This window comes from Oryzias latipes, chromosome 9 (assembly GCF_002234675.1).
Source record: "Oryzias latipes chromosome 9, ASM223467v1".
Classification (NCBI taxonomy): domain Eukaryota; kingdom Metazoa; phylum Chordata; class Actinopteri; order Beloniformes; family Adrianichthyidae; genus Oryzias; species Oryzias latipes.
In genome coordinates this window covers 32,567,275-32,594,585 of record NC_019867.2, presented here as the reverse complement: position 1 = coordinate 32,594,585, position 27,311 = coordinate 32,567,275, and the positions used below count along the sequence as shown (strand labels likewise).

The window sequence follows — 27,311 nt, the reverse complement described above, 5'->3', positions numbered from 1 at the left end:
GGATCTGTTTGCTGAAACATTTTTGGATGAAAACAAATGAACAAATTAACAAATTATTAATTTAAAAAATGTTTTAGTTTGTTCAATATCTATATAAAAAACTGCTCCTGGTGCGGATGGACGTGACAGTAGGACCATGGAGAGCTACCGATTTGCAGAGGCACAGAGTGAAGCTGCTGATGTGAGGATCCACATGAGAGCTGGGTTCATTCAGGGCGCTGCAGCTTCTTCACATTTGTACTCACTTCTTTTATCTCTCACTCTACAGACTGTCTGACAGCAGCCACAGTCGGCCTTAAAGGGCCTCTCCTCTTCAACAAAAACCCGCCGCATGATGAATCCACACCAGAACAGAGGAAAGCGGCGCGCTCACGAGTCAGAGGGGGAACCGAGTGGCTGCTGTGTCCTGGAACAGCAGAAGCAGCTGTCAGAACGGTGAGAAGGACGATCCCTTCATGGTTTGGGGTCTTTCCCTGTGACTGAAGGCCTTTCCTACGGCAGCTCCAGTTCAGGCTCTTCATTCACTCAAACATAAACTGGATTTATCGGTTTCAGTAAACTCGTGTAAAAAAACGCTGATGTTTATTTTGCAATAACTCCGTTGAGAAAACAGCCCCAGCTTTATGCTCATCATAAACACCCATCTGTTGTGGGCTTCTCCTCCTCGCTCTTCTGTAACACCAGTGATTTTTAGCCCCCCCCCGGTGAGAGGCAGGAAGGCCGCCTCCCCGTCCAGATGCCGGCGAGGCGCCGAAGCTGCACTCAGACTGCAGTCACAGAGGAAATGTCACGAGGAAGAGGAGCTGGGCGGTTTGCCGTCCGCGGGGCTCAAGGGAACGGCGCTTTCAGAGAGTGGGAGAGGTGGTGCGATGGCCCCGGATCCATGGCAGCTGTTTCCTTCAATGTTTCATGCTCACAGCCACAGCTGCTCTCCAAATGAGAGTTCATGTTGCAGGGGGGCCGACCACCCTGGGTCGAGCCTTGTCGCATGGCCTGAATGTCAAACTCCACCCAGCAGGGAGACGCTGGCTCAAAGGACACAGTGAGTGTTTCCCGTCTCCGCCTTGTTGATGTGTCTTTCTGCCTCTTTGGATTTGACTCCCAACTGGACAACAGGCAGCTCTAAATGGAAGGAAACGCCGTCTGCTGAGCTCACACTCAGACTAAACTGCTTTTGATTCTGAGAACTGGACAGGAAGGCCTGACCCCCCCCCCCCCCCCCCCAAAGCCTCAGCCACTGCTTCTCCAGCACCTCCATCAGGTCATTCATGTTGGAGAAAAACCTCCACCGGCATCAGTCTGGAGGGTCACTGAGTCCAGGATGTGACACGTCTGCTGCACAGCCTCTTCATCGCCCCCCCAGTATCAGGTCGAGTCCATGTGGACCCCCCCCGTCGGTTCTGCTTTGATGCCAACAGATGCATGTTTGTTGCCCTACTGGATTAGCTTCTGCAGCGAAGCAGGTACCGATACGGCCACTAGACGGGTTCTGATGGGACAGACGCTTGACTGGAACACAAACAAAGCTGCTTGTCCTGAAGGAAATAAAGGCATGAAGGAGAGAAACACAGCTGGAAATGTCAGGGTCGGTGCAGGACGTAGAAACATCCAGAATCAAAGCTTCCGTTTGTTACTGGGAAACTGAGGTAAGTGGGCTTTTAGACAATGAAAAGGGAGGAAGGATTACACAATGACACACAGGTGCACACATCAGGAAGAAGTCAAGACATCTGAAACGGGAGGACAACAGGAAGTAAGTCAAACCGCCCCAAGACCTCACAGAAAAAGAAGGAAACCAACTTAAAGCAGTGCAAACGACCCCAACACTCCAGCAGACCTGTTTGCTCTGCTGATCGTATCCATGGTGACGGCTGTGGGGGAGCCTTTGACTCTGTGGAGCGCCACTGTGACATGGAGCTCTGCTGCATGCGCACACACACACGCACACACACACACACACACACACACACACACACACACACGCACACACACACAGTGTGGCAGGGATGAGCATGATTGGAAGTGTCCAGTCTGCAGCAGTGCAGCTGCATAAAGGAAACAGCTGCTGGAATCTCACAGCGGCCCACCCGTGTCTCCTAGTATCTGTCACACAGACACAGCAGCCAGCTCAGCCTGCAAACACAGGACACAACAAAGACATCTGCAAGATGGCTTTGGACACGCAGCCCCATGGATGTGTGCACTGCTGGGATGTGGTTGTTGCTGGGTGAATGACAAACATGCTGCTGAGATCTGCTCCTCTTTGGGCATCCTGTGAGCCTCGCCGTTTCCCCACAGCCAGCAGGAAGTCGCTCTGGAGTCTTTGCTTTCTTGGGTTTGGGGACGGTCCAGACATTTAACCTCTCTGCTGCTGTCAGAGCCACTCAGCACCTCTGACCATTCTCTGGAAGGGTCCCCGAGGGTCCATTCTACTTTTCATTGGTGGGTTGGAGCTGCAGCAACAGTTTCCCCTTAATTCAGACGTCTTTGCTGTTTGGGTGTTTTCCAGCTTCCTGTCAGTGTCAGTGTGGTCATAGTAATGCAGCTCCACAGGAGAGGAGTTTCTTTCTCTGACAAGTGTTCTTGCTGCACATGTTTGTTCCTGTCATTTACAGCTTGATTACTGCCATGACTTTTGCAAGAACAGACCTAAAGGACCTGGAAATAACTTGACTGACTTCATATAGACTTATGTTTCATCTCTGCAGCCACATAGAGGCAGACACAGAATCAAAGACGACACAAATGAAAAGCCTTCAGGCCGTGTCTCACAGCTGCTATGTACATTTAGTGAGTATTACTCAGATGAGAATAGGTCATAGGTGAACGTGGAAAAAGTGAGAAAAGTTTTGGTCTTTACGTGAAATTTCCACAGATGTTTCAGGAATGAACCACGTTAAACCACAGAAGTAGGAATAAACCACGCAAAGAACACGTAAACCAACATAGAACATGAACCCTGTGATTATTGTGATGTTTATCTTCAGTTCATTAGTGATTCATGCATCAATTATATAATTGTACCGTGATCTGTGCGCCGTATACATAATCTAAACGTTATACATCCATGCTTCGTGCATGAAAAGTCTGTTAGACAAACGTGGAACGGTCCTGGAAAGACACACATATGTGTTTGCATCTCATAAAAATCACACACAAATGTGTACGTTGTAATTAATAGTTGCGTATAGACTGCATAAAATACGCATAAACTGAGTAAATCTCAACCGACCAAACATTCAGAACAGAATTCACGTACAGATCCGTCGACTGAAACCCTCGACGGACATCTGAGCACATCGAACGCGAGAAACACTCAAGGATGACGTAGATCACATGGATCATGAAAGAACAACGTTCATACGTGGAAAAAACACAAACAACACTCCGGCTGTGTGACACGACCTCCATGTTGAGGCAGACGACCTCTGAAGGAGTCTGTGGGTGGCCTGAATGCATCAAACCAACACATTGCTGTTCTCTACATTTATTTCTGTTATTTTAACTGGAATTTTCTCTTCTGATAACTTTTGTTCAAATCTTGAATTGTTTCTGAGTTTTTGACCAGCTCACCAGAGAAAATCTAGCAGAAGGAAGGATTGAACAGGAAAAGGAAACCAACAGTTGATGTACAGAGAAAACAGCACCAAAACCCAAACTATAGACTCCTCAGAGCTCGTGCCGGAAAGAGACCACAAAAAAGAGACCACGGCTCTTTAAACACTGAATAAATCAGCTAAAGTGCATGCAGCTGTGAGCGCTCCTCCACAGGAGGGGGCGGAGCCTCCTGGAGAAACCAAACCAAACTCTTGTCATTCTTTCTGGAAGGCTCCACAGCCGGGTCCATGCGTGCAGCAGCAGGGACCGCTTCTCCATTTAGTCAGCAGTTTGAACCCAGGGCCGATGAGTGTGAAGATGAAGGTGGCTGCTTGCTGCCAAAGACAGAAAACGAGCGCAGCAGTCTCAGAGCCGAGCTTTTTCTTAGGGTCAAGTTAGTAAGAAAAGACTTTAGAACTTTATTCTGATCCGTCCTGCTTCTGGTCTGATCTGTTGCTCAGTAAAAACAGTTCAACAGCGTCTTCTAAACTGTTTTCAAAGCCTTCCATGAGGACGATGCTGTTTTTAGCCAAAATCTAAAAACAGTCTCGTTTTCTAGGACATAGTTTCTGCAGAGCGGCAGCAGTTCAGTAAAAATTACCTCCGAGTTGTGGGCGGGACTGTTGATGGGCAGTAAGCCCGCCCCCCTTCCCATCATCCATCTGTTTACATGCTCTCCCACTAGCTTACAGCCCCTCGCTCCACCCATCCTAACATTAGCGGAGCAACAAAAACGTGATCCATATCAGATCCATCCGTCCATCCGTCCGGTTCTGATCCAGAGTCCAGCTCAGACCAGGAGAACAGAGACTTTCATGGATCTGTTGGTCTGCAGGTGGATGACCAGAGTCTTCTTTAACAGCATTTTCTCATCTGCTCCTGAATCACAACAGTGTGAGTAAAGAAACTTTCAGCTTCATTTTCTTTATAGGTGTCCATCATGAGAATAAAAGCTCCATTTTCACCAGAGTGGCACTTTGACGACATCACAAAGACACTCCGTTTAGTCTGTCTGTTCAAAATAAAGACACGGATTCCATTCATGAATGACAGTCAGTAGGGTTTGAAGAATCAGCATTATTTAATGGTATGGGGGGTGTAGTGGACGAGCGGCGGTCTCCATCCGTGTGTTCGAGTCTCAGCTCTGGTTGTTTCCCATCTTACTTTGTGCATATGGCCTTTTTCAAAGAACAAGATTCCTGCAGGAGCCAATTTCCCATCTAGAAAAGATGTAGAGAAGTGAAGCCAGCAGGCCTCCAGTGGTGACACAGAGCTGCATCAACAGTGACAAAAGTCTATTGAATAATTATCTTTGGAATGAACGCATGAAGCCAAACTTCAGTGGATGTCAGTTGTTCTGTATGTATGGGACTGAAAGCGGGGGAGCCGGACGCTGCGCTTCATTAATCACGTCTTCCAAAGCGGTGTGGGCAGATGAAATGATTCCTACAAAGGGCTGGCATCACAATGACACCCCCCATTTTGCTGGATTAACTCATTCAGTGCTGATTACATATCAATGACTCTCCTGACGCAGGAATGAAAAACATCCAGCTTCCTCCAGGAGGAGCTGGAATAATCAGTGCCGACGTGTTTCTGTGTGAAGGCCGTGTCACACAGCTGCTACCTTCAGAGGCCGTCCGTCTTCCTGCTACCTACACACATTCCCACCAGTTGAATGCCGTTCTTCCGTGATCCATGTGTGATCTACGTCATTCAGAAATCTTTCTTGCGTTCGTCGTTGTGCGCAGATGTTTGACGGGTCTTTACGTGAATTCTTTTGAGCTCTTCATAGTTTTACACAGTTTATGTGTCTTTTGTGTAGTTTATACGCAATTATTACGTAAATCTTACACAGTTGTGTGTGATTATTGTGAGATACACAAATGTGTGTCATTCCCCGACCGTTCCACGTTTGTCTAACAGACTTTTCATGCATGAACCACCGATGTATAACCTTTAGATCACGTACACGGCGCACATATCATGTTACAATTATATAATTGATCCACAAATCACTAATGAACTGCAGATAAACATCACAATAATCACACAGTTCATGTTCTACGTTGGTTTACGTGTTCTTAGCATGTTTATTCCTACTTCTGTGGTTTAACGTGGTTCATTCCTGAAACATCTGTGGAAATCCCATGTAAAGATCTTTTCTCCCTTTTTCCACATGGATTCACACATGACCAGTTTACATCCGTGTTATATGCAGCAAATGTAGGTAGTGGCTGTGAGACACGAGGATGAATAGAAGCAGAAAAGAATGGAAGGTTTCAGAGATAAAGGCTGTGTCACGTTTAACTTTAGGGTTTCTGGAGGCAGCCTGACGACAACCGCTACGTTTATTTGATTAAATTCAAGTACAGGAATGCACCAACACAAGCAGCCTTTTTGATATCGAGCAGTCTTTGCTTAGAATGTTCCTAAATGTCCTAAACGTATAGAAACATTTAGAGATTGTTACGATCCTTCTGCAGGCTGACTTACGGAAAATCACCAAATTCTCTGTTCTACCACCACAAATTGATCATCTGCATAGCTCTGGACTTCATCATGCTTTTCTAAAAAAGCTTGTAGGATAATCTGAAGATGAGAGAGGAATCCTGGCTGGAGAGTCTCTCTCCTGGTGTTCCACAGGGTCCTGTTCTCAGACGCCTTCTCCATTGGTCCGTAGCACACCATCACACACCATTTCCTATCATTGTTATGCTGATGGAATCCCTCCAGGTCGTATTACAGAGTCATAGCACAAGGGTTAATGATGGGAGTGGGGTCACTCATCGTTAATGATGGGATAGCACGAGGGCTAATCTCTGGAGAATTCCATGAAAGCTCAAAGAAAAGCCACAGACATGACAGCTTTCTTCCTGTTTCGTTCCCTCCCTTATTTCTTCTGCCATCACAGGCAGAAGTGGTGGATCTGAAAATGACATGTGGCTGATACTAAACAGCTCCATGGCAACGTAAACGAGTGTGTTTGTGTTTAATGAGGACACAACAGAACAGAAAGACACAGACCAGTGCATGTTCAGGGTTGGAGGCCTTTTGATTGCATTGATTTGGTCCTTAAACTGATCGGCTCGTGTTCACAGTTTATCTAGAAGCTGTTAAGTCACAGCAAACCCAGAAATGATGAATGACCAACATCAAGCTTTAGAAGTAGAGTTCAAATTGGTCGTTTAGTTTTGGGTTAAAATATCTTTTCCTAATTTAAAATGAAAGTATAATTTACTAATCAGATAATTATGATGATCCGTTTTCTTCAGTCCTTCGCAGATGAGTTTTTAGTAAATCAATCAGTTAGAAAATCCCATAAAGTGAAACTCAACAGACAGTTGATCCGGACATTTCTCCTCCTTCAGTGGAAACTGACTGACTGACAAACTGTGAGTCCCTTTTTCTGACTCCACCTCTAACTTTGTCAGCATGTTTTCTTCTCTTCATCTTAAATCAGATGTTGAATCTGAACAGAGGTTGAAGTCATCGTGGCTGCATGTCATGTGACTTTAGCCTCCGTTTGTCACATCAGACTGTGTTCCTCTGCTCAGCTCTGCAGTGACCCATCCGGAGGATGAAAGGGACATGATGGGAGTCAGTTCAGGGTGGGGGGGTGAGGAGGAAACGTCACCGCCTCTCTGGGGAGTCTGGCTCTGTGCTGTGAGGAAAGCCGGCAGCATATGAAAAAATAAAGGCCGGACTGAGAAAGTGTGTGATGAATCCGGTGAAGAAAACTCAAAGAGTGATGAAGAACGTTGAGAGAAAAGGTTCAAACATCAGCAGCGTTGGTGGATGTTCATCAACCCTCTCCATGCTGCTCCACCTTAAACTCCTCTGTTACAAAACTGCCTCAATTACAAAAGGGGTTTATTCAGACAAACCAAAGGTATGTCTGAATAAACCCCTTTTGTAATTGAGGCCAAACTTTATTAATTTCAATCATGTTTGAAAATCTTTGGTGTTGGACCGGACGGAAAAGGAAAGAGGGGAAGAAGAGAGAGGGATGTTAGAGGGAGGGGGGGTAGGAGGGTGATAATAGGAGGGGAAGGGGGATAAGACCATGAAGCAGCATAGAGCAACAAGTTTACTGGTTGTTAATCATTATGGTAAGGTTCAAATGCAGTACAAAAAGGGCGGGGCCTGTCCACACACACTCAAATGTTATAAACACACCTGCTAGCTGCAAAAATGTCCACATGTCGACATGTACACAAAACAGATAGTGTTCACACACGCATACCTATGCCTTAAAACCAACTAGTGTGAAATATTTCAGTCATTCAGTCTGTTGAGCTAACACCTGTGCTCAGGTGAGTGTTTATGTTCTTCTAAAATGGATGGTGGAACGTGACAAGAAGGAGGGAGAGTGCCCAGCCATCCCCACCCCAAGACCCCCACCGCAGCAGCAGCGGCAGCCGGAATCCCCCCAACGCCACACGGGAACCGGCAGGGAACAACCGCCGCCCGGGCGACCAAGCCCGCCACCCAGGCCAGGGCCAGCAGGACCGCCGCAAGGCCCCCAGAGCCAGAGGCCAGGGAGGCACGGAGGGAAAGAGAGCGCCGCCCCAGCCCAACCAGGAGAGCAGCCCCCCCGCCGCGCCGGGAGCGCCCAACGCAGGGCCCCACCGGAGAAGGACGCCCACAGCCCCAGACAAGCACCCCACCACCACCCAGGAGTTCCGGGCATCCCCCCGCCCCCACCCCAGGTACTAGCCAGGACCCCCCAAGGGAGACCCGCTCCGCACTCCAGGCAGCCATCCTTCCGGCCCACGGTTGGTCCAGGGAGGAGCAAGGCAGGGGCCCGCCGCCCCCGCCCAGGAGGGGGAACCCCGGGGAAAAAAGAGGGCCCACAAGGGGTGTTGTAAATATGGCCCGACCAGGCTCGGCCACAGTTGGAAATTTGGCGGGGCCCAGCGCTCAGGAGCAGGGACCAGAACCCACCCCCCAGGGACCAGACACCCCCGGCTCAGATGTAATGTGAACCCCCCCACCGCGTGGAGAGAGCACCGCCGGGCCCAGGAAGCCGGCACCCCGGGGACATGGCCGCCGTTGCAAAGGGGCCCGTACCCCCCACCAGGGAAGAGGTAGGGGACAGATGGTCCTAGGTCCCACCTTCCTTGCAAAATGTGTGTGCGTGTATGTGTGTTTGAAAGGGTGTGTGTGTGCATGTGTGTGTGTTTATGTTGGGATGTATATATTGAGGGGGGAGGGGTGTGTGTACTAAGGGCGGTGCAGTTAAAATTGGCGGGTAGGGTGCCAGGAGGACATCTGCTGCTTGCTGGCAGTGATGTCCAAGCACCCCCCCTACCAAGGACCCTACATGTCTAAGGTGCAAATAAAACCGAAAGAGGGGGGGCCCACTCCATACGGCAACCATAGGAGGGGGGCCACTGCCTAGTAACCCCCCCCCCCCAAGGCCCATTGCAGGCTAAGCCCCCCACCCCCTCACCCTAATATGAGGTTATATGAGGAAGGGGGTAAGTTGGGGACAGCTGGTAGACTGTCCCCCGGTGGTCAAACAGCTGTCCCCCCCCCCCCCCCCCCCCCCCAGCAAGGGGGCCAGGCCCACCCAGCCCAGGGGCCCCACCCCCGGAGGCGCCGACACCCCAGGATGAGGTCTTGTTTAGATCCTTCATGTGGTTGTTGAAGTTTAACTGAGGGTCAAACTGTAGTCCTAGGTTGGTGACTGAGGAGGAAACGGTGATGACCTGACTGTCGAATGTGAAGTGGGATGTTGAATCTGCTGGGGGGGCCATCAAGGAGTGCCCGGGTTTTACTGCTGTTTAGCCGTAGGAAGTTGCTGTTCATGCATGCCTTCATCTCCTCATGCATGCAGTGAGTTTGCAGCAGTTTGTATGTAGATCTGTGTGTCATCAGCATAACAATGGAAGGACAACCCATGTTTACTGATGACACGTCCATGGGGAAGCATTTAACTGACTGAGAACTGACCGCTGCGGGACACCACATGTCACAGGACGCGGTCTGAAAATGCCATCCTGTAGTCTGGACTCCACCATCTGCTTCTGTTTGAATGAAGGCCAAACGCACACAAACACTTTGGTTCACTTTAGTGAAACGTCATGAAGTTTCTCCATTGACAGGAATATTTCAGCATCTGGAGGTCAGAAACAGTCTCCAGTACTTTCCTGTTTCAGAAAAGCTTCTAGCAGTCCCTCCAATATTTCAGATTAATTGTGGGAGACGAGTTCCAGCAGCCTTTGAAGAAGCCTGATAAGGATCAGCTGAGACGGGAGGACAGGACGGCGTGCATCCGGCTGGTCTGTGGTCTAATGGATCTGGAGGAAGTTGTCTGGATCTTTGGGAGAGCGTGAGCCGCTCTGCACGGCAGCAGGTGCTGAGGCAGGTACAGCGGCCGTGGATGATTGATGCTTTTTCAATTAGTCTGACTGTGAGACCTTCACATGTCACTCTCCTTCCTTATTAATGACATGCTGCGTTAATGCTGGGAGGGTTACGGAGCCTCGGAGTGAGCTTTGTAATTAATGTGCACAGCCTTGGCGGCACAAGATGACCGCCGAGTCCGACGAGCTTGAAGTGTTTGACAGGAGCCTTTTATTTTATGGTCATGGCGATCTTCTACACGGACTGCTTTAATCTTTACAGCTACACAAACATAATTTAGCTTCATTTGTTTCTGTAGTTGGGAAATATCTGAACTTATTTTTAAACACAGCTGACGTTTCTCCACAGACTGGCTCAGCATTTGTTCTTAGTTCAATAGCGTTCCTGTCTGTGTTATTAACTTACCTTTAGGTTCTTCTGTTATCAGACACGGCTGACTTTAACATACCTGACATGTTTTGACGTCTGTCTAAACATGTCAGGTATGTAGAAAACACAACCGTGTCTGACAACATGAGAACCTAAGAAACAGGATTTGTTCTCTTCTTAGTGAAAATGTTTCATGTTTTAATGTTATCGTGGTCGTCTCTGTGGTCACCTGACCGATTCAGGATCTGCCCGGGTTACCTGCCCCGCGACCATGTGACCCCAGAAGGGATGGAGCTGCTTTGGAGTAAAGATGGACGTGTCCCACTTCAATCTGGAAATCCAATTCATCCTTCCAAAGATTAAACAGAGCATTAGGGCCGTGACGCTCGTAGCTTCATGTCAAAAAACAAACTTGGAGGTTCAAATGTTTTTTTATATTTGTCTTCTGACCTGGAGACTCACCTGGAGGCTTTGCAGGTGACGCCAGTAGACAGATGATAGACCACCATATTGGACTGAAACGCTGAATGTTAGTAGGAAGAAAGTGGCTCGGGTGGTTGAGGAGGTCGGCCAATGAGTTCGATTCCCGCTCCCACTTCCCCCTCCCTGCCTCCACTGCTGTGAGAAGAGGGTCTTTTGAGCGTCCCGGTGACGGTCGGTAGGCGTGTCCTGGCAGCCCCGCCCCACGGAAGCCCCGCCCCACGGCGCCCCCGCCCCTGGCAGCCCCGCGCCACGGCAGCTGTGTGAATGAATAATGGACGCACACAATGAGCTCTTGGAGCATCTGGAAAAGTGCAGAAAAATCCAATATGATTAAAGTCTGACAGAGACTTTATGGTTGATTCCTTGATTGTTGCTGGATTTCATCATTTCATTTTGTAACCTTTCTATTTATTCAGGCAAGACAGATTAAGAAAAGAAATTCTTATTTTCAACTGTGGTCTGGCAAAAGACGCAAAAGCTTTTGAGAAACAAAGAAAAAAGAAATGATTTACAGGAGAGACATGGACCAAAAATCCAGATAAACAGCAGAAACACAGACAATCATTAAAAGAATAAAACTAAGTTACATTTTTCTCTAAAATGATGACTTTGATTTCAGATGAAGAACAACAATCTTCAGTTTTTCTCTCCTGATCTGCTCAGATGTCTCCGTTCCTGCGTGGTTTCCGTCTTCATCTCAGGAGGCGTGTTTTCGGAGCCTGGAGTGAAGGCAGCATTAGGGATAAAACCGTTAAAGGACCTCTTTGATGTTTGACAGAAACATGGTTGTGTCTCAGAGTCGCTTTGATTTCTATCATGTCAGTTGAATTTGGTTTCAATGAATGTTCCAATAATCCAAACAGGAGGATTAGAGAGGACGGCTAAATCAGATTAAGGCAGCAGAGCTTTGTTTTCCTTTTGTTCATCAGCGGCTTCCAGCAGTTTCATGTTTTCAAACAGATGACTTCAAAAAATTGACATTAATCACATGTCAAAAATATTGATCACAACTTGAAAAATAAAATACGCGTCGGCATCTCTTTTACCATTTTGATTAGGTTACTTGTTAACTTTTTCTGAAGATTTCTGCATGTATCTATTCATGTGAAAGTGTGTGTGTATGTGTGTGTGTGTGTGTCTATGTGTGTGTTGTTATGGGAGAAGGCATTGTGTATTTGTTTTTATCTCAAACCCATTTAGTTTTCTGGAATCCTAATATTTCTCATGTTTTTCTGTTGATTCTTGCTGTTGTAATCTGATTACCTAAACGACGTGATGTCAACACATTCTGATCAGGACTCAATCTGCTTGTTTTTGATAAATATGTCTCTGATGAACCTTTGACTGGATTAGAAGAGTGCTTTCCGAACCAAAAGCGTCCGTCTGAAGGTAAAACGTCTTCTGCAACGTCTCACATTTGTCATCAACGTGAGAATTCTACGGTGGCCCTGAAGTGCCAATCACATCAACGGATCACTCGATGCAAAAACAATTTAAAAATCACAACAATTAAAAAAGCCAATTTAAAAATGAAAAACATTTTAGAAAGCAAACATAATTCTACAAACCACAACGTAAAAAACAAAAATGAAAAGCTGTTGACGTAAGTGCGTTTTAATATTGGGCTACAGAAAATAAAACTGGAAAAACATTCCAGGAAATGAAATGTCTTCTTCTCCTTCCCTACAGTCAGCCCTGCAGAAAGGGCAAAAATGAAGCCGTCACTCATCGTGACAGAAGTTTCTCCTCCACCCACATGTGTAGAAAAAACGAACCCAACAAGAAACCAGAAAAGGTTGGTAGGTACTATGACACATCGCTGACTGGACCAAGACTTCCAGTATTACTTATGTTTTCGTTTCTGGGATAGTATTTTGTTTTGTAAAATGTAATGCAGTTTTTTAAATATTTTGTTTTTTTAATTGATATGTTTCTGAGGGATTTGTCGACGTGTAGAATCATCAAGCTCTGCTCAGATTCCCTCAAGCTTTTCTTCACAAACACAGGAGGCTGTTGGGTCGCCATCAGCGAGGATTTAACGCTGGGTCACTTTATGGTTCCGACCCTCTCGACATGATCTGACAGGAAGTGATCTCATTCATGAAAAGTGTGGCTCAGAAGTGACCTTCATCAGCAGAAAGATAAAAACAAAGGAGTCCATACCTTTTATCAACATCTTCTCAATAATCCTCATTTAATATATTCTTTCTGTAGTTTCAGTTATTCAACTACTAAACTGACCAACCAGGTGTCCCAATAAAAGTAGGTGGAGCCAGTTGGCCCCACGTTCAAAACATTTGATTGACAGATTCTCCCAAGGGTGGAATTCCAACATGCTCACTCCTGATTGGTGAGAGCGGTTGCCATAGAAACGTCAACTCGGACCAATCACTGCTTCCTTGCATCATCCGGCTCCAACGCGGCGGCGTCTGCGTCACGGTTTAATGGCTGAATTGGCTTCATTCCACTGCGGCTGGAGGTTAGGCGTTTTCTTCATCACACTGGCTCAGTCCAGTTCTCTGTTACAGTCCTGCTTGACCTCTCTGACTGGCTGAAGGTTCCTTCTTGAGGCTGAACTGCTGCTTCCAGAGTGCAGCTCTGCTTCTGCTGCAGACGCTTCACAGACATGACAGCAGTGAAAAGTGAGCCTCTCTGGATGGAGGCACGGCTCCATCAGCCACACTTCAGATGATGACAGCCCACGTTCTGCCAGTCCTACCAATGAATTATTTCACTCCGTCCTGCCAAACGCGGCAACAATGAGCTCCACTGTATTTGGTCCATTTGAATTTTGGACCCATTCTCATGAAAACGGGAAATTTACTGTCAGAAAGTGCGTGGCGCTGGCAGTTACACCGCGTCTTAATGAGCGTGAAGTGCGGCTCACTCCTCAAGGACTGGGATCCATAAAGGAAGACTTGACGACTTCCTCTGCGACTCTGCCGGCCTTACAGCTGCACTGCAGGGATTGATGAAGTCATCCATCAAGTTGATTGCCAGCATTCTGCCAAATGCAAATGATTATGGAATGACGCCGGCCGCGCCGCTAAAACACCGGCCGACTCATAAAACGTGGAGCGTAGAGCTTCTCTGAACCCACTCAATTAAAAAGTACGAGGTAATGGCTTCCACGTGCCGTTACGCTGAGTTATGGTGGTTAAGGCGGCCCGTCTGGCCGCCGCGCCGCTGAAGCCCGCCGAGCCATTACTGAAGAAATGATGACTGGAGTCCAGGTGACCTTTCAGAGAAGGTTCATAAAAACTTTCAAACTCTTCAGATGATGCAGAGAAACTTCCTCCTCAAACCCGCCATCATCCACCCACACCTGCACCACGTGAGGGGCTGGACACTGAACCAAAGCCGGAGTTTAGGCACAGCTGGAAGGAGGGTTTCGGCCTTTTGGCCTGAGCTTCTGCTGTTCTGCGTGAGAGAACCGCCTTTACCCAGAGAACACATGTGCTCCTTATTGGGTCTCACACTCTCCCAGCAGCTGCACTGTGGTGCAGTGGTTATCGCTTTCTCCTCACAGTGAGACTATGGTTCAAATCCCAGCTGGGCTTTTCTGTGTGGAAAGAACATGCACGTTCTCCTCGTGCACGTGAGGGTTTCCTCTGGACCGTCCAAAAACATGCTTCAGAGGTTGATTGGTTGTAAATTGCCTTAGTGCTGAATGTGATCATCACCCTGCAACAGACCGGTGACCCGCTGTCACCCACCTGACTGGGATAGGCTCCAGCAGCCCCACAGCCACAAAAGGGATTCAGTGAGTTTGGTTAAAGTCCCTTCAATAAACCATATTATATACATTTTATAATTTATTCTATATCTATCTTCACTGTGAAACAGTCTGAATGTTTCATCAGAGTAGAATCTAGGATGAAGCTGACAGTCGGACGGCTGGACGTCCTTCATTAGTTTGACTTTTTGCCATTTTTGGGGGTTTTAGGTTTGAAGCAAACAAGTATTCAGTCAAGTAAGATCAAACTTTCTCAAACAGTGCTGGGGGGGAGGGGGGCTGCCCCCCCATCTCACACCAGCAGTAGTGGAAGGTCTCCTGGCCGGCATGTCGAGGTTGTGCGTCGGTTTGTTGTTGGATTCAGCTTTTATCTACAGGAAGTTTACTTTGATGACATCTTTAGATTTCCTGTGACCTTTGACCCCATCAGTGTTCTGTGTAACAGTCTGTTGTTCATTCTTGTCATGACTTTAGTGGAATCAATTGTTGAATCTTTCAGTCTAAAGAACACGATAATCTTTGTCATTGCCTAATTCATGTGTGTGTGTGTGTTGTCCTCGTGTGCTTGTGTGTGCGTTCGTGTGTGTGTGCTGCATGATGAGTGTGATGAGATAATGACTCTTCTGTAACAGACTTTGTGTCAGAAACTGTCAGTAAATCCTCCGTTTTGGTCTGGATGTAAATAGAAGAATCTCTGTTTTCCAACAGCATCATGGATTCATGTCCAGATGTTCAGTGAAGGCAAATGTGTGAGCGGCTGTCCATCATTTCAGGTTTTCTGATCAACAGAAAGCTTGTGAACAGCTTCCAGGACAAACGCTCAGACGCTGCAGAACAAAGGACAGCATCACAGCTCCTCACTTTATTTTCCTTCCAGCCTGCTGAGGATTTCTGACCCGTTTCCAAAACCCAAAAGGACGGAGTGACATCCTTCACGTCAGGCGCTCTGAAACCGGTTTTTCTGAATCGTTTTCATTCAAACCCGGTCTGGTTGGACGGTTCACGGCTGCTGACGGTCTGACGGTGACGTGGTTCTTCACAGGAACACAAACTGAGAAGATCCTCACAAGTGCTCCAGTTTATGCCCAATTCTGGTTCTGTCGTGGATTTGATTCCATTTAATGAGCCCAACGTCTGTCTGACCGTCAGGAACATGAACATGAACGCACCTTTGTCTCACGATGAGCAGACGCCGCACACAGACGTCCCCTTCATATTAAACACGCGCCGCCTTCAGCCTGTTTTTCTGCCCACATCGCCTTGTTTTTGCCCTCAGGCTCCGCCCCCGCCTGATATTTTTGTGAAGATTTCAGGTATTCAGAGACAACAACAATAGCTGGTACTTATGCAGCCTAAGCTTTTAATTCCTGCTGTGGGTAAACAACGGGAATGACGGACTCACCTGTTGTCTTCCTGAACTGGGAGCTTTGGCGCTCACCGAGGGAGGACCTGATGGAGCCGTGTGCGACTGACTGACAGAGAGGGAATCCCTGCTACCTGGTGCACACCAACCAACAGCAGGTGACCGTCATAACCAGAGGCCTTGGATGAGGTGGGAGCTGTGGGTCAGAAACCCGGATCTCCTCCAGGCTCAGCGGTTCGGGAGCAGCAGAGCAGCCGGCGGCCTCCACCTTTCTCTCCTCGTCTGCTGATTCTCCCCTCATTCACAGAGGATCAAGCCTCCATAATCCCCAGATTTTATATCCACCAAAACAGCTTGGGCCCATCAGCAAATTGTGACGGCATATGGTATAGGTTTATGATTCATCTGGCGCATGCATAGCAATGAGAGCCTCATCATCCATGGGCAAACACCGAGAAAATATCATAATGTTAAACGGCGCCAGGCAGGGAGGGAAGTGGCGCCGGGAGTGTGGGAGGGCTGTGTTTGCTGGGCCCAGCCAGCTCTGCAGCTCAGCCTGTAAACAGCCATTCAAGTCTGCACGCCCCCCCCTAAAATCCCTGCTGGGGTGGTGTGTGTGTGGGGGGGGCACTTCCAGAGGAGATACTAGAAACCCCAAAACATCCAGATGATGTGGCTACATTTAAAACAGACTGAAGACTTTTTACTTCTTATTCTGAACTTTACCCTCGTTGCTTTTATAATTACCCCTCTGTGTATTAATGACATATTTACCCGCTGGAACTGCCCCTCATTATTGCACGTTTGACGTCCTCTGGTTGTCCTGAGCCGCCCAAATGTCAATCAATAATTCTGATTCTGTTAAAAACAAAAACACACTTCAACGGGAGAATGACGTCTACTCGTATGTACTTAAATATATACTTATATGTACTAAAACATATACTCATATGTACTTGAATGCGAATATACTTTTATACCATGGTCCGGGTGAATACTCTATTCTGATTGGCTGCTGGGTGTGCATTAAAAAGTGATAAAAAGCGACCACGCCTAAAAAAGTAGTTCCGGTCACCCAGCTTAAATGTTTCGTATCACTGCGCTGCTTCTTTACAACAACCTTTAGCTTCATCTGGACAAAAACAAGCGGTAAGAGGAGAACTTTCCCTCTGAACTGATGCTTTATTTAACCCATCGGGACGATCAGCATATACTGTATATACATTGCCGTATCTTGACTGCAGCGGTTGTGCGACGCCTTGTCATGTTTCCTAGACAACGCGCTGCACCACGAAACAAATAGTGCGTTTTTGTGAAAAAAGTGATCCAAATCGCGAAAAAAAACAAGAATTAGGGACAAAAAACTGGTTAATACTTATTTCTTTTGTAAGTGACCATGGTATAATGGCCTTAAAAGTGTGCATTATCACTTTTTAACGCACTTCGCGGAAGCATCTGGCTTCCACGAAGTGCGTTAAAAAGTGATAATGCACACTTTGTCGGCCATTAACCCTTACATATATCACTTATCCTCCTTAAAGGCCTTAAGTGCTTCACAGTCACACTCCGATTCTCACACTGATGGCGGCTCTGCTGCCAGAAACCGGCGCCAGCCTAAAACCAGCAGGAGTGATGTGGGGTTCAGTGTCTTGCCCAAGGACACTTCAACACATGGCGGGAACCGCATCAGAAGGAATTTTCTAAGAGGTAAAATATCCTTAATAAAGCTGCAGCGACCTGTCCAGGGTAAGCCCCCCTCCACCCTCTTGAGCCTCCAGCGACCCTGTGACCCCGGAAGGGACACGGTGGGCTGAGAAGATGGATGGATAGATTTGTGAGTAAAAAGAGGCAGAAGGGGAGGGGCTTAAACAACAAAAGCTCTTGACTTTTGTTTTTTTCTCCAGATTTTAGTATAATTTTCATTATCTACTGCCATCCATGGAACATGCCAACTCCACACAGGAGGGACCCGGCCGGGTCTTGAATCGGCCAAAGGGCAAGTGGGCTAACCGCTCCACCACCCTTCCTTTCTGCTCTGTAAACGTCTGATGAACTAAAACACTAAACTGATCAACTAAAACACAGAGTCTCTCTAGATTTAGTTCAACGGTTTGAAAATGTACCACTAAATGGATACGTGTAGGTGTTCCTCTGAGGAACTCGTACACGCGGCGCACGTCGGGATGCCAGCCGGACCTTCTGGTACCGGTTCAGTGAGCAGTTCTGCATGAAGCAGACCGTGTGAGCCGGACCTTCTGGTACCGGTTCAGTGAGCGGTTCTGGTACCGGTTCAGTGAGCGGTCCTGGTTCCGGTTCAGTGAGCGGTCCTGGTTCCGGTTCAGTGAGCGGTTCTGCATGAAGCAGACCGTGTGAGCCGGACCTTCTGGTACCGGTTCAGTGAGCGGTTCTGGTACCGGTTCAGTGAGCGGTCCTGGTTCCGGTTCAGTGAGCGGTTCTGGTTCCGGTTCAGTGAGCGGTTCTGGTTCCGGTTCAGTGAGCGGTTCTGGTTCCGGTTCAGTGAGCGGTTCTGGTACCGGTTCAGTGAGCGGTCCTGGTTCCGGTTCAGTGAGCGGTTCTGCATGAAGCAGACCGTCAGCGGCGTTGGACCCAGCAGCTTGTTTCACCGACGCCGCCTCAGCGTCTCACAGCTGGTTGACCTCAGACATGATGGACGGCATTAGCACCATTTCCAAACATCTGCTGGAGGGGGGGGGTCTGCTGCCCCCCTCCCCCCGCGTCATGTGACATGACTGCACACAAACACCTGCAGTCAAACTCCTCCTCTGCCTTCATTACAGAGCGCGGCGCTGCCTGCAAGGTGACTGGACCTGGATGTGGAGCAGCCCCCCCCCTGCGGGCCGGGGCGGCGCAGGCTGGTTGAGCTCCCCTGGCTGGGGGGGGGGTCTGTTAGTCAGGGTGCCGGGTCAGAACAGGTTCAGACATGGAGCAGAAGTGACCGCAGCTGCCCGTGTGGAGAAGGCCCGCCGTGAGCGGACGGCCGCTTTGCTGAAGGTTTGTCATTAGCAGACGGCGGCCGACCCCCCAGGCCGGACAGGTGAGCTGGGCTGTCCCACTTAACGAGCACACAGGTTGTGCCGTCATTATTTCATAGCTAGCAGGAACCTCTCTGAGCAGCCTGAACTTTCTGTGGAGGGGGGGCCACACAGTGCAGGCGTTGAACCCCCCCCATCTCTGAGGTCTTCCTCCCCAGCATTAGAAACAGTGGAGGGGGGCTCTACTGTCCGCATGCAGACGTTCCCGTCTCTGGGATCAGGAGGGACGTCAGACGCGTCGCCTAACCGAACACCAAACAGCCAACGGTGGAGTCAGACTGTAACCCAACACCATGGAACTGCAAAGGAATATAGAGAATGATAGAGGGGGGGGGGGGGGGTATATTATTGGTTGAATGTTATAAAGCCTTCATTGTTTTCCTCTTTATTCTAGTATCTTCCTCCATGTTTTGCTGCTTAATTCCTACAATGTTTCATTTATTGTATCCATCCAACTATCCAAATGTTCAACTCTTGCAGCTTTTTCCAGCTTTGACTTCTGGTTCTTCAAATCCTTGAACTTTTCCAGATTTTCCAGGATTTTTGCCTCCATTGAAATCCATTGGGAATCCTTGGTGCAGAAGCTCGCTAGTTCGATACCCGTCTCTGTTTATGGTCATCTTTGATCATTTCTTTATTTTTTTTTTCCCCTTTACGTTTCCTTTTCATTCAACGTTCAACCCTGCATGTTATCTGGAAATGCTGCTCCTCTTTATGGTAAATTCTGACATAAAGGTAATAAAATGCAGCAAATCTGACGTCCATTTTTGGAACTACTAATATTTATCTACTAATATTTATTTCTTTTGTAAGTGACCATGGTATAATGGCCTTAAAAGTGTGCATTATCACTTTTTGGTACTTTTTGGTACTTAACTTCTATATGACATATTTCTACAGTAAAAGAAATAGAAAAGAACCCTTCTGGATCTGATACTTTTTTAACGTCTTCTTGATAATCGCGAGATTTAAACTGACCCAAAACATGTGGTCTCACATTCAACATTCAAAAGGTTTGATTGACAGATTTTCCCACTTCCAATTTCAGTGGTAGGGGTGTGGCCTTCCAACAAGCTCACACCTGATTGGAGACAGTGTTTGGCATAGAAATGTTGACTCAGACCAACCATTTCTGGTTCATATTGACGTCCGCACTGCAAAGAAATGGCGACTGACTTGACTCGACTAGGTTGGAGCTGGAGGTGAACAGTGTTCCATGGATGACATCACACCGGCTCAGTCCAGTTCTCCGTTACAGTCAAAGGTGCAGCGGTTTTCATCATCAAACGTGGACTCTAACAGTCTGCGTTTGAGGTGGCCAGGCGCGACCCAGCGGTGCGGCAACCAGACGGTTTCGGCCCGACAACTGCTAAAGTCTAGCCATGGCCGCCGGCGGAGGGTTTGATGCAGCTAAACCGTCGCCATCCAACGCCAAAAACACAAACTTGAGGCAGAGCTCAGCCGGGATTTGGGAGTTTGCTTTCAGTGTTCATCTGCCCCCCCCCCCCACACACACACCCAGATCTGCAGGAGGAAGACGTGTCAGCAGCAGAACAGCAGCAGCAGCATCATCACCATCCTCATCATCGACATCATTCAGCAGCAGCATCACCATCATCATCACAATCTTCATCTTCATCATCATCATTCAGCAGCAGCATCATCATCATCATCACAATCTTCATCTTCATCATCATCAGCAGCAGTATCAAGCAGCAGCATCATCATCTTCATCAGCAGCAGCAGCATCATCACCATCCTCATCCTCATCATCATTCAGCAGCAGCATCACCATCATCAGCAGCAGCAGCAGCATCATCACAATCTTCATCTTCATCATCATCATCAGCAGCATCATCATCTTCATCCTTATCATCTTCATCACCATCATCATCCTCATCCTCAGCAGCATCAAGAGTCCCCAACGCCGTTCTCTAGGGTTCCTCCCCCAGACTCCGTTAGCCTGCTGTTAACGAGCGTCTCTGCCGCTGAAATCATGTTTCCAGTTTCTCGACATCTTTGGGGTCAGTCAGCCTCTTTCCTCCTTCCTGTTTCTGTCGGCAGGCCGTGTGCTGCTTTGTTCTGGGAGCGTTTCAGCTGGACGGCGGCGCTCTGAGGACGGACAGGCAGACGTTTTCTGGGGTCCAAATGCTTTGTGGCTTTAGCTCAGCGTTTCTGGTTCTCCCTCTGTCACTCTCTGGACTCTGTCCTGGAGGTGAGTTGGGATTTGATCGGGGGGGGGGGGCGAGCTACGATCAGACAAACCAGCGTCTGGTTCCTGTCTGAAGTCATGAGGGGGATCTGCTGTGTGACGGCGTCCTTTCCTTCATCTTTGAGTGTTTCACAGCCTCCCTCTGCAGCGGAAGCGTTCAGGCCTTCCTCCTCTTCTGCAATGATGAAGGTGTGAAGGTTTGGATCTGGTCCTGAAATGAAGCACAGTGGAATCCTGCCAGAGCAGCAGACAGTGATGTCACTGTCATCTGCTGCTCTGTTTTCCCTGTGATTGTCAGACGACAGTTCAGATTTATGCTCTGCAGCTCCATGCTGTGAAAACTCAGCTCAGAACGCCGTCTCAGACGCCGCAGACGTGCCAGCAGCGCCTTAAAGATGAGCCACAGACCGGGACGCCGCGCCTGTTTCCTAAAAAGGCTTTTAGAAAAACCACCTCAGCTACGTGACGGAGAATAAAAGGAGAAACTCCTTCCTGTCTGCATAGATATAACCTTTGTGTTGTTTCATAGAAAATGTTGGTTGTTTTTCACACATTAAACGTATTATTTCCATATTTAAATTAGACCCACGTCAACAGAACGAGCTCCATTATTCCACTTAGAGGCTTAAACTAAAGAAAAAAACGGAATACTTTTCCAGATTCACAAAATCCTTTTTTCCCTGGAGAGAAAAAACACAAAAATGGAAAATAAAACAATGTAAAGAAATGTAGGGACCAAAAATAAGAGCCTGTGAGGCTGCATGATGGGAAACAAATGCTGAATGATCTGAATACGTTTCAGAACTAAGAACAGCTGCAGTAAAGCCTTCAAATGAACTTTATTTGTGTTGATGGACAAACCGACTTCAAGTGAAAAAGCTGAGCACTGGATTCTGCATCACTGGAGGTTTAAAAGATGCCAACAAAACCCAAAATCTGACAAGTTCTTCAAAGTCTGAGAGATCTTTGCAGCTGAAGCTTTTTTTTAAGCCTCTCCAGTTCCAAAAATTCAAAAACAAAAGTGAATCAATAGGCAGAAGCTCCTGAAGGAGCTGGAAGTCTTCAGACGGCAGCTCCTGCTGTCCCAACGACACGCCGAGCAGAAACACAAAAGAGCCTCAGCTGGTGTGGAGTTTTTATTGGCCAAAACAGAAATGCAAACAGGAAGTGTGACTGAAAACAGCCATGAACTGACGGAACGCCGTCAGAGAGGCGTCGAGGCTCTGCAGCTCCTTACGGCGCCTCAAAACACGCCAACCGTCAGGAATCGCTTCTGCTCATGACAGAAAAGCATCAGACTGAAGCTAGCATGTGGAAAAGTTGACCAAAGGTCAAAGGTCATCTCTGAATTAGAAACAGCATAGAAAAATGGCCCAGATTCATTCCTTTTTCCGCTTGTACCCAAACCGTGCTGCCGCACTGGTGGGGGTGGCGTGCAGAAACCTGAGACGGCGTGTGGCGGTGACGCGCCGCGTGCTGCGCCTGCCGTGGAGAAGCCTCGTGGCTGCAGCTAGACTGCTGCCGCTTTGGCGACAGAGCCTGACGGCGCCACAGAAGCAACCTGTGAAAACATGCGAGGCTGAGCGCGCTGGGGTCGGGAAACACCAGCGCCCCCCTGAGGATCCGATCTGGAAGCACGTGTCTGTCCAATCAGCATGGAGGAGAAACAAAGGAATAATAATTAGCCGGTGAGACGCTCCCCGCCCGCCCGCCCGCCTGGCGCACCCTGGCGCCCTCCAAATGTACGCCGCTCCCCCTGGAAGTTGATGGTTGCTGAACTTATTTTTAGTGTCATTTGATAAGCTCCCCTTCGTGCACGGAGACATCCCACTGACCCAGCCACTGGTCATTGTCTATACGGCTTCCCGTCAAAGCCGGCACGCTTTGTCAGGTTTCCACTCGAATATCCATTCTGCCTCTGAAGTCCGGGATCCGAAGTGACTGGATCATTCGAGCCTTTTTCTTCAGCCCCCCACCACCTTCCTGCTCACAATAACATCATGTGGGATCGGCACGGTGACAGCGCCGTTCATCTACATGTACGCCCCTGACGTTGGGCTGAGGGAGAAGGGGGGCAATCATTTCTGGACATGAACAATACTTATCCGTCCGTCGCATCCGCTGCTTTGGGTTTGCGTTGTGGGCGGCGTGCGGCATCAGAGCGGCGGGCTGCCCTCTTTTCCTCTGGGATGGAGCCGTTGTGGGTCATTCAAAGTCAAAAGGCATAAAAAGGAGACAGCCAGGTCTTCACAGGCTGCTGCCTGCTGTTGCCTTTAATTATTTTAATTAAACTTTGATATTGGGAAAGAGTTGCGACTGGAGGCCTGGAGCTCTGAGGACGCCACCATGGAAGCTCTTCTGTTTATGAGCCGTGATGTGCCACGCCTAACTGAGCAGAGAGCAGACTGCGCTGAAACGGGGCAAAAAAAGCACCAGGCACCATGTCAAGGTCTGGAAGGCATCAATCCCTCAAACGGAGCTGGAGACGGTCCTGGTCAGGAGGCTGTCCCGCGGTCCGATAACGCTCTATTAATTTCCTTGTCCCGAGTGCATAATGAAAGGAAGGTGTCTTCAGAAACGGAGGGAAAAAAACTAAAGGGCAAAGTCTTGGTGCCTTCCAACACCTTGGGGCGTCCTGTCTACAATTTGTCATGCGTGTGCACGTCTGCGGGATGAAATGACAGGAGAAGCCAGTGGAAGGGCAGCCGGCGGGCTGAAGTTGGAGAGGAGTGGAAATGAGACATCGCCAAAAGGCGGCGGACTTCAGTACTTGTGAGGCCCACTGGGATTAGTCCCACTTCCCGCCACAGGCAAACAGCCCCTCTCCCTGGTGTTTTTTTAGGAGAGCTTCCGTCTGTGCCCATGAAATCAGGTTCCTCACAGAAGGCACAATATGGTCAGAATATGTTAAGCCTTTGGTGCGCACGAGAAGCTAACCGGAACTGAGAGCTGAGTTCTGCGGCGCTTTCTGCTGGTTTTTTTATCTCTTTGTCAGAACAAACAAGGCCAGAAACGGCTGGTATCAAAAAGAGGATAAATAAGTTAATGAGCGTTTGTGCTTCAGAGAAGGGACACCGCAGAAGCAGAAGGAGCGGACAGGAAGCGGCTTCAGCGGCAGGAATAAAAGTGTCTTGTGGTCGGCGGCGATCAGCAGACGTCTGCAGCTCCTCCCCGCTGCTGCACGCGGCTGAAGTTCATGCAGCGGCCCTGAAACCACACAAACAGAAGAGCAGAGCTCCGTTTTTCTCACGTTTATTCTCTTAACACAATAAAGTCAGATGGTAGACAGGAATCCTTCATGATTGGCCAAATGTGCTAGAATGAAGCGGCTCAGAAAACCCAAATGTTCTAGAAATATTCAAAGCAAATCTGTAGTTTCCACCACAAAGACCCACCTTCCTCTGTTGTGTGTCTCTATGTGTGTGTGTGTGCAGCAGCACAGTAGTCGTTCTGACACCAAGAGGGAGCTCTCACACAGCGAATCTCTGCAGCCCGCCTCTCTCCTCTCTGATTCAGGACGCTACTTCGAGCCGGTCCTCACTCGCCTTCACCATTAAACAGGAAGCACAAACCTGACTGCAGAGTGTGTGCACACGTGCACGCTCCATGAAACCTGAAAGTCCTCAGTGCATGTGTGCCAGTCTCTCCAGATTCAACTCACTTTCTACGAGGCCTGTAACAATTCATTTGAACAAGGATCTGATCCTCTGACCTAAAGTGGATCCAGATCCTCTTCATCCAAACTTCCAGCAGTGAGACTCAGACAGAAATTCCTGCTACTGAACAGTTTTCCAGATTCTTGGATTTCTTCCAGATCATCAAGTTAAATGAAATCTGTGTCCAAACAAACAAGTCGATTTGATTCAAACGGATTAACAACTTATTTCAGGCAAATTGATCTGGTTGGATCCATCAATTCACCGTTACAACCCCGCTCTCCATGTTTTTAATGAAAGTGTGCTTCTGGATCATTTCTGCATAACTGGAGTCCAGACTTCACACGGTCTGCACACTGCAGAACAGCGGAAGCATGGCGGGCCTATAAGAGCAGCCATGCATGATGGGAGTGCATGACAAGGTGTGCATGGTGGGCGGAGATTAGTGGACAATCATAGCAGGAAGTGTATGACCTCAGTGTATAGGCAAGTGTGCATGACGGCCATGCATGAGTGTGAGACAGACATGGACTCCATGCATGAGTGTGTGTGAGACAGATGTGCACTCCATGCATGAGTGTGTGTGAGACAGATGTGCACTCCATGCATGAGTGTGTGTGAGACAGACGTGCACACCATGCATGAGTGTGTGTCTGAGACGGACGTGCACTCCATGCATGAGTGTGTGTGAGACAGATGTGCACTCCATGCATGAGTGTGAGACAGACGTGCACTCCATGCATGAGTGTGTGTGTGAGACAGACGTGCACTCCATGCATGAGTGTGTGAGACAGACGTGCACTATCTATGCATGAGTGTGTGTGAGAAAGACGTGCACTCCATGCATGAGTGTGTGTGTGAGACAGATGTGCACTCCATGCATGAGTGTGAGACAGACGTGCACTCCATGCATGAGTGTGTGTGTGAGACAGACGTGCACTCCATGCATGAGTGTGTGTCTGAGACAGACGTGCACTCCATGCATGAGTGTGTGTGAGACAGACGTGCACTCCATGCATGAGTGTGTGTGTGAGACAGATGTGCACTCCATGCATGAGTGTGTGTGTGAGACAGACGTGCACTCCATGCATGAGTGTGTGAGACAGACGTGCACTATCTATGCATGAGTGTGTGTGAGACAGACGTGCACTCCATGCATGAGTGTGTGTGTGAGACAGATGTGCACTCCATGCATGAGTGTGAGACAGACGTGCACTATCTATGCATGAGTGTGTGTGAGACAGACGTGCACTCCATGCATGAGTGTGTGTCTGAGACAGACGTGCACTCCATGCATGAGTGTGTGAGACAGACGTGCACTATCTATGCATGAGTGTGTGTGAGACAGACGTGCACTCCATGCATGAGTGTGTGTGTGAGAGACAGATGTGCACTCCATGCATGAGTGTGAGACAGACGTGCACTCCATGCATGAGTGTGTGTGTGAGACAGACGTGCACTCCATGCATGAGTGTGTGTCTGAGACAGACGTGCACTCCATGCATGAGTGTGTGTGAGACAGACGTGCACTCCATACATGAGTGTGAGACAGACGGGCACTCCATGCATGAGTGTGAGACAGACGTGCACTCCATGCATGAGTGTGAGACAGACGTGCACTCCATGCATGAGTGTGAGACAGACGTGCGCTCCATGCATGAGTGCGCGGTGGCTTGTCTCTGCTCTGCTGTCTGGCTCCAGAGCATTACAAGCAAAGAGCGACTGTGAGAAGGTCTTTGGACAAGCGGGGGAATTTCATTTCCTTGCTCTTTGGCAAGGCATGGGGGTATTTGGTGGGGGGGTGGAGGCTGAGCTCCACGGCTGAGCGGTAAGCCCCTCAGCGTGTCCCCTCTGCCGCTAATCTCACACAGTCAACAAATAAGGCACATCAGATGCTGTTTTGGCTGCAGCCATCAAAGTGGCTAAGTTTAGTGGATTTTGATGTTTTTCTGGCGGGGGGCAGCAGAGCAAAGGCTCTCAGAGATGCCAGGCCAGGCTGGAGGGGGGGGTCATGGCTGGGAAACAGGTGCAGCACAAGACGGTCAAACCCGTTCCAGCTGCCCTGCTCCCCGCTGGACGAGGATGGGCTTGGCAGGGAGCGGCGTCCCTGAAGCGGGGGCCGCCGTTTCGCCATGACGCACTACTGATGTATTGGCTGACAGACAGGGCGGGGGGGGGGGGGGGGGGGGTTGGTGGGAGACCTTCCTCATCTTCAGGTACGCTGATTCATCGCTTTTTTACATTTTACCGGCCCTCCTCCACTCCGTTCTCCTCTGGCTTTCTGATTCGTGGCGGTCTGGCCTTCGCCGACTTTAGCGCCTGGGCTCAGGTGTCCCTTCCTTCAGTCCAGGGTTGTCACAAACATACTAGAGGTCTCTGCCCCCCCCCTCCCTGAAGCCATGGCCCCTCATGCTGCACTATCCCACATGGAGCAGAAGGGGAGCTGCGTTCGGATGCTCTTCGTAGATTT

At 48.7% G+C, this 27,311-nt stretch overlaps 1 protein-coding gene across 1 annotated transcript in view; it reads right to left on the bottom strand.

Moving 5' to 3' along the window:
• Positions 1-22,308: 22,308 nt before the first annotated feature.
• Positions 22,309-27,311, bottom strand: part of antxr2 (anthrax toxin receptor 2) — a 78,508-nt gene continuing 73,505 nt past the window's right edge. Inside the window, exon 17 of the mRNA XM_023958900.1 lies at positions 22,309-24,392. Coding sequence (XP_023814668.1) covers positions 24,333-24,392 — 60 coding nt within the window. The 3' untranslated portion in view covers positions 22,309-24,332. The remainder of the gene's footprint in view (positions 24,393-27,311) is intronic.